The 7,648-nt window shown below is 62.6% G+C and overlaps 1 protein-coding gene across 1 annotated transcript in view; it reads right to left on the bottom strand.

Annotated features, from left to right (window-relative positions):
- The window catches only part of MLLT6 (MLLT6, PHD finger domain containing), a 43,756-nt gene continuing 36,108 nt past the window's right edge, over positions 1 to 7,648 (bottom strand). Inside the window, exons 10-17 of the mRNA XM_017837897.1 lie at positions 6,154 to 6,220; positions 5,610 to 5,752; positions 5,163 to 5,351; positions 4,932 to 5,020; positions 4,198 to 4,556; positions 3,951 to 4,059; positions 1,881 to 2,240; positions 1 to 1,127 (exon numbers count right to left, since the gene is read on the bottom strand). Coding sequence (XP_017693386.1) covers positions 1,083 to 1,127; positions 1,881 to 2,240; positions 3,951 to 4,059; positions 4,198 to 4,556; positions 4,932 to 5,020; positions 5,163 to 5,351; positions 5,610 to 5,752; positions 6,154 to 6,220 — 1,361 coding nt within the window. The 3' untranslated portion in view covers positions 1 to 1,082. The remainder of the gene's footprint in view (positions 1,128 to 1,880; positions 2,241 to 3,950; positions 4,060 to 4,197; positions 4,557 to 4,931; positions 5,021 to 5,162; positions 5,352 to 5,609; positions 5,753 to 6,153; positions 6,221 to 7,648) is intronic.

Raw genomic sequence — 7,648 nt, 5'->3', positions numbered from 1 at the left:
ATCCCTCCATCCCTCCATCCCTCCATCCATCCAGGCTCAGAGGAAGCCCATTCCTGGCTGAGGTTCCGGGCTGAAAGATGGAATTAAGGTCAAAAGGTGGAGGATGACGAAGGGTCCGATGTCCCGGCTCAGGATCCTGGTCACTGTCCCATTCCTTGGAGATCCCCTTTTCCCAAGAGCCCAGGACCAGTGGAAGAACACGGTTTTTGCCAGACTGGAGTGATCTGTGGTGGGTAGGGAAGAAGAGGGATGGGGTTTGGGACTCTCTTCCCCAAACACATTTTGATCTCCGAGCTCAGGTCCAGGAATCCACCTCCAGGCTCAAATGCACCTTCTGGCGCTGGATAAATCCCGGCTCCAGCCCCTTTTGCACACTGAACTGTTATCCTCTGGGAATCTTGCAAGGGAAGAGGCGGCCCAGAGCAGGAATGTGCTTTTCAGGTGAGGGCAGCACCGACCCCACAGCAGCTGGCAGGGCAGGAGTGGCAATGTCCTTCCAAGGAGCAGGTGGCCTTCACCCTGTCCCCAGCTCCACTCCTCATCCATTACTCCCACTTGTGTCTTTCCAGGCTGGATTTGGCTCCAGCTGAGCTGTTGGGGCTACACAGGGAAGAGCCCAGCGGGTGAGAAATCTCAGCTCCAGGAATTCTTCCCAACGGCCCCACCTGGGCACGGCCACCACGCCCCTTCCCGGCGCTGTCACATCCAGTGCTGCCTCCGTGGGCACTGCCAGGTTCCTCGGGCTTGGCACAGGGGGGCTCCCACCCCCAGGAATGCCCGGGGGGGTTACACACAGCGGGGAGGAGGTCAGGCAGGATCTGGTGGAATTCCCGGAATTCCCTCCTCCACACGGAGCGGGTTGGCAGGGAAACCCCCCCCAACCTTCACTCCTCACGACACCAGGGCTCGGCCACAGACGTTCTGTCTTCCCAAAAGCACCTCTTGGCGTGGCCCAGCGCAGGGAATGCTCCTCGGAAGCCTTGTGCTCATTGCTTTAACAGTGTCAGGGTTGGCTGCGGAAAAGCCACATTCCCCTGGGCAGAGGAGTTGGCTGCTGGTTTTTTCGGGGTCAGGGGGGGAGCTTAGCCCTTGTCCTGGGTAAGAGGAGCTCCCTTTTCATTCATGTTCTTTAAAAAAAAAAAAAAACAAAAACAAACAAACAGAAAGAGACGCAGAGGAGACAGGTATGAGAGGAGACAGGAATCAGAGAGCCCTGATGTGCTGCACGCCCGGCCCTGCTCGCTGGCACCTCTCAGGCTCCTCCAAAACCAAGAGACACGGCAGCCCCAGGGTTCCCTCTGCCTGGTTCAGGCCCAACTGGCCCCTCAGCCCCGGCCTGTGGCTCCTAAATGTCTCCAACCAGGGCTGGACCTCCCGGGTACAGGCACAAGTAGAGGGGAGGGAAGGAGGAGGTGGAAGTGTCGCCCCACCAGCCCCTGGGCACGGGTGTCCTGGCACAGGGCTGTTCACAGAGAGCTTGGAAGCCTCTCCACCTCTCCTCCGGGGTGCAAGACTCCTCCTAACCCCTGGGTGTCAACACGGAGCCACCTTCGTGTTCCCTCACGAGGCTCCTCGGGGCCTGTCCCTGCCTGGGGCACCTCATCCCATCCAAATCCCGGGGAGAAGGGAGCCAAACCTATGGCCTGTCCCTGCCCGGCTGCTGCAGCGGCTCAGTCCTGTGTCTGCACACACAGGGAAGGACACCCCGGGAGCCCCTGGGCCTGCCAGGGCCCTGGGAGCCCTTGGATGCGGGATCGGGGATGCAGCAAAGCCAAGGAGCATCCCGGCCCTGCTCCCTGCGGGCTCCCCCAAATAACCTGGAGCACAGGTGTGCCTGCCCAGGGCTCTGGGGGTCAGGGGAGTGCCAACAGCATACGCACCGTTCCTTTCGGGGTGTTGCCATCAGCCTGCAGGTTGAGGAAGGGGTTGGGCTGTGCTGTCAGGACGGGTGGGAGGCCCGTTCCCGAGGCCAGGAGGCTGTTCCCAGGAGTGCTGAGCGGTGGGGTGGCCTGGGGGGCCAGGAGGGCATTGCCAGGGTTGAGCTGCTGCGGGGACAGGGAGGCCAGGAGGGAGCTGGTGCTGGGGGGCGCTTGGGGGGCCGAGGTCATCAGGGCGGGGGCCGAGGTGGCGGCCAGGAGGGAGCTCATGGACAGCTGGGACGAGCTGCTCATCTGCAGCCGCTGCAGCTCCCGCTTCTGCTGGATCTGCTGCATCATCTGGAACACCAGGGCCTGCTGCTCCTGCGGGCAGGGGGGAGGGAGACGAGTCACAGCGGGGACACAGCGCTCGGGAGGAGGTGGCACCTCGAGCTGTGCCAGGGGAGGTTCAGGGGGGGTATTTGGGAACATTTCTTCGCTGGAAGAGGGGTTAAGCACTGGAACAGGGCTGCCCAGGGAAGTGGTGGAGTCACCATCCCTGGAAGTGTCCAAAAAGCAAGCAGAGGTGTCACTAGGATATGGTTAAGTGGGATTCGGTTGGGATTTGGTTGACATTTGGACTCGATCTTGGAGGCCTTTTCCAACCTCAGTGATTCCATGACATGCTCTATCCCAGGCAATGCTACTGGAGACAGGGAGAAAGTCCCCTTGATCCCACCTCTACAGGGAGAGAGAGGATCAGTCTGCCTTGTGTTCATTAACAGCCTGTGCCTATGACCTTTCCAACCCCGCTGTTTCCCGACACACAGGATTAGTGAACCCTCACCAAGACACCTGCAGGCACACAAATCCACTCAGCAATTCCCAATCCATCAACCCGGGGATTTTAAGTCTGTGGCCTTCACAATCCTGAATTTCCAGACTGGCTCCTAATTTCCTCCCCCGGCTCATCCCAATTCCCAGCTCAGCCCTGACCCACAGGGGGGGTGTAGGTGACCAGGACCTGGGTGGGGGACGAGGGTCACACCTCACCTGCATCCAGAGGGACGCCCTCAAACCCAGCAAACTGCAGGAATCGCTATGGCAACCATCGACCAGTGCAGCAGGCTGAGAGCTGACACTGCTGTGCCCCCACGGGGATGCAGCTGATGGCACGGTGACATGGTGACATCAGCTGCTCCACAGAGAGGCCCTCTGAAACTTGCTTTTCCCGGGATATAAATAGCCTGACCCAGAAACCCATCCAGAGCAACGGGCCAGGTTCCAGGGAGACAGAAAGGAGCAGAGCCCAGCTCCATTGAGGGGAGCTGGTGGCATTCCTGGGTGGCTCCACCCAGGGCAGGGGCAGCGCCGAGGTCTCCGCAGGGCACTGACTGTGGTTTTACACCCGGTCTGCCACCTCTCCACGCCGCCTTTCCCACCACAGGGCTGCTCTTTGGCCCCCAAGGGTGCAGGCACAGAGCCAAGAGCCTCAGAGCAGCTGCCTGGTCCTTTTCCTGACCCCAAAATCCTCAGCCACCTGCAGAGTCCTGCTGGCGTTTCCAGTTCTCCGGGTGAATGCGCCCAGACACGGATCACCTGCCTCAGGACTAGAGCAATTTGGTGTTTACCTCCTTCTAACCTCAGACAGTGTCCTCAAGAGTGCTCCTCACCTCCCGTGGGCCTCAGCACACCTGGGAGCCCAGAGCCCAGCCCCCCCAGCAGCAGGATCAGACACGATTTGCATCCAAGGATGGCTGGAGGAGGTAAGAGCTCAACGCATTTCACTCCCCACCCCGATTTTACGGTGGCTCAGAAGTTCCCACCTCCTCACCCCCCTCAGGACGTGGGAAACCCAGATTAAATTTTTTCCCTTCGTACAAAGAAAACGGTTCAAACCCCAGCTCCCCTCCCTGGGAGGTGCTGCACCTTCCTGCCTAAAGCTCTGCTCCTCATTCCACATCCACAGCATCCGGGAGCCGGGAAAAGGCGCCCGGCTCGGCATCCCCGTGGGCAGGGGACTCAGGGGAAGGAGGCAGCCCTAAGTTTTGCCCTCTGCTGCGAGGTTTTCCCGCTGAACAGCTCAGCACTCACCGGATTAAGCGGCTGGGAAGTCAGGAGCTGCTGGAGCTGCTGGAGCTGCTGCTCGTGCTGGTGCAGGACGTGCCGCTGCTGCTCCGTCAGGGGACTCAGGCTGGGAATGCTGCGAGGGATCGGGGCAGGGAAGGTCAGCGCGGCCCCTCTCGGTTCCTGCACGCACAGGGCTCGTCCCTCCCTCCCTCCCGGAGCTAAACTGCTGCTGGAGAGGGCAGGGCCGTGCCCCCGAGCCCCCCGTCCTCACCTGCTCAGGCTGGTGGAGAGCTGCAGGGCCGGGGGCCCGCCCGGCCCCTGCGTCGGCGCGCTGGCGGGCTGGGCGGCCTGGGCTCCGTTCAGGTTCCCCAGGATCCCGTTGATGGGCATCTGCTGGCCTCCTGCCAGGGTCCCCATCAGGCCGTCCACCATGGGCACCGTGGAGAGGCTGTGGCTGGCACTGGTGCCTCCCCCCAGCCCGCCGCCGGCCACCCGGGCCAGGCCATTCACCTGCTGCACCCCGGGCAGGGGTAGCGAGGCAGGACTCTGCTGCAGCATGGGCAGGGGCGGAGGGGTGCTGTGGAAGGACAGGGAGGAGCTGCTCCTGCTGGGACACCCTGAGTGAGGGTCCTGGGGGAGAAACGGACACAAGAGCATCGGACTGGGGCGGCTGCGAGAGGTCGGCTCAGCTCCGAGGGCGCCGAGGGCGGGAGCTGGAGGTGGGAAGGGGGGGACTGTGAGTGCAGGTGCAGGTCAGAGGGGTCCCAGAACTCAGACATGCTTTGGCTGGATCTCCAGGATAACCTGGAAGCATTCTCACCTCACGCTCCCGGTCTCAGCTACTCTACTCAGACCTCAGCACTGAGATGAAGAACGGGCACGCTGGGGAAAGATTCCTGATTCTGAGCCTGGGCTACGAGGCTTTAGGAGCTGGCTACCGAGTCAGAGTCCTGGGACTGCACTGCTCCCTCCCTGAGCCCCTTCCCGGTGCAGGGGCCGTGTTACCTCAGAGGAAGTGGAGAGGGAGTTCTCAATCCCAAAGCTGTTCTTGCACGGGGGGCTCTTGCTGATGCTCAGGGAATCGTTGTTGCAGACTGGAGGGGGGAAAGAAGTGAGGGTGCAGGGTCAGGGCTGGAGCCTGACAGCCAGGGACAGCGTGTAAAGGGGTCAGACCCCCCCACCGTGACCCCCCTGCCCACCCCAGGGCACAGGGGGTGTGTCCCCCTGTCCCCTCACCGTTGGGAGGCAGGATGTACTGGGCCTGGCTGCCGGGGCCGTTGCTGCTGGTCACCACGGGGAAGGGGACGGAGAGCTGGACGTTGAGGAGCTGCAAACGCTCCTTCTTGGCCGTCAGCGTCATGATCTGCTCCTGCAGCCGCTGGTTCTCCTTCTGCAGCGAGTGCAGGGCCTTGAGCATTTCTACAACTGCAGGGGAAGGAAGGGGGCAGGGGACGGGGGCAGGGGAAAGGGGGATGGAGGGAAGAGGAGAAGGGGATCACGGGATCCACAGTTAGACCCCACTCTGGGAGGAGACTGGCCCCAACCCCCAGTCCCACTGGCAGCTACTCCCCCATGGCACACACTGGTGCTTTGTCTCCCACCCGGCTCCGCTGCCTGTGGGCAAAATCCCAGCTGGCTCCCACACAAACACACACAAGGACCTCTCCTCTCTCAGTGACTCACTGTTCACTCCGGCCTCCCCGTTGCCCTGCTTCTCCAAGAGCTGCTCGATGTTGGGGGTGGCCTGGGGAACATTCTCCAGCTGCCCACTGCTGCTGCAGGACACGGTCTGGTCGAACAGGGTCGGCAGGCTGCTGATGGGGGACCTGGGCGAGGGTTGGGGGGTGTCAGAGAGGCTTCCCTGCTCCATCCTCCTCCACTCCCTGCTCCCACAGCTCCTGTGCCTCATGCTGGGAGTGGCTGCATCCCCCCCCTGCCTCAGCCTCCTCTGCTCCACTCCAGGTGAGCCTCGCGTTCCTGTTAGTCCTGGCTTGTGTTAGGAAAGCAAAACAGCCCCATCCCCTCCCATCCCATCCAATTCCATCCCAGTGCATCGCATCCCATCCGATCATATCCCATCCCATCCTTCCCAGCCCCGAGGAGCGGGGAAGGAGCCGCCTCCTCCTCCTCCCCAGCCTCTTTCCCTTTCCTTGCTGTGTCATCCCACGGCTTCCCGGGGTTCCCGCGCGGTGCCCGCGGGCGGGGAGGACTCCTGAAGGACACTCACATGGAAGAGAGACTCTCCTGCGGCGACGTCCCTCGGCAGCCGAAGCTGCAATCCTCCAGGTCCGGCTCTGCGCGGGGAGAGGGACAGAAGGGGCCGGTGTTGAGCGGCGGCCGGTGCCCGGGGTGTCCCCGCTAGATGGGAGCACCGAGCAGCACCGACACACCGACAGACACCGGGAGGCACCGACAGACACCGGGCAGCACCGAGACACCGAGAGACCGGGCAGGACCGAGAGACACCGGGAGACACCGACAGATACCGAGCGGCACCGAGAGACACCGACAGACATTGGGTAGCACCGAGAGACACCGAGACACACCGGGAGACGCCGAGACACCGGGCAGGACCGAGAGACACCGGGAGACTGGACGGCACCGGCACACCGACAGACATTGGGTAGCACCGAGAGACACCGAGACACACCGGGAGACGCCGAGACACCGGGCAGGACCGAGAGACACCGGGAGACACCGGGCAGCACCGAAACACTGGGCACGACCGAAAGACACCGAACGGCATCGAAAGACACCGAACGGCACCGACAGACACCGGACACGACGGAGAGACACCGAACGGCACCAAGAGACACTGGCAGGACCGAGAGACACCGAGAGGCACCGAGAGACACCGGGCAGGACCGAGAGGCACCGGGCAGCACCGCACCGGGCAGCACCGAGAAGGACCAGGCAGCACCGGGCAGAACCGCACCGATCAGTCCCGAACACGCCCGGACAGAACCGCACCGAGCGGCCCCGATCGATCAACCCCGATCAGCCCCGGGCAGCGCCAGCCCCGCGCTGCGCAACGCGGGGCCGGACCCGCCTCCCCCGGGGAGGGGCCGCTGGCACCGCCTGGCACCCCCGGCACGGGGGGGTCACCCCGGGGAGGTCACTCGGGCCCGCTCTGCCCCCACGATGGGAGAGGAAGGAGGTTTTCCTTGAGCTGGAAAACCGTTCCTTGAGCTGGTTTTCCCGGAGCTGCCGGGGGGGTTTGGGGGGGTGGATAAATCCTGTGCCCAGCCCTGCGCGGCTTTGCCCTGTGCCACTGCAGATCCACCCCCCTCCTCCACCTCTAGGATCGATCCTGGAATCCTGGAGGATCAGTCTGTGATTCTTCGTAGAACGACAGAGTCGTTTATGTCGGAAAAGACCTCCGAGATCAGCCAGGATCCAGGATCCTTTCCTGAAACCCAGCTGGGGTTCTCCAAAGTTTCCAGGTGCTCAGCTCCTTTCTAAAGAGCTTAAAGGGATTCACGGAATCGTTCAGGTTGGAAAAGCCCTCCAAGGTCATCGAGCCCAAACATTAACCCGGCACTGACAGGTTCACCACCAAACCGTGTCCCCAGGTGCCACATCCACACGTTTTTTGAGCACTTCCAGGGCTGGTGACTCCACCACTGCCCTGGGCAGCCTGGGCCAGGGCCTGACCACCTTTCCATGATGAAATTTCCCCCTGATGTCCAACCTGACCCTCCCTGTCCAACCTGACCCTCCCT

This window comes from Lepidothrix coronata, unplaced genomic scaffold, assembly GCF_001604755.1.
Source record: "Lepidothrix coronata isolate B3197 unplaced genomic scaffold, Lepidothrix_coronata-1.0 Scaffold316, whole genome shotgun sequence".
Classification (NCBI taxonomy): Eukaryota; Metazoa; Chordata; class Aves; order Passeriformes; family Pipridae; genus Lepidothrix; species Lepidothrix coronata.
The sequence above is the reverse complement of the archived record's forward strand: the minus strand, read 5'-3'. Positions and strand labels throughout refer to the sequence as shown.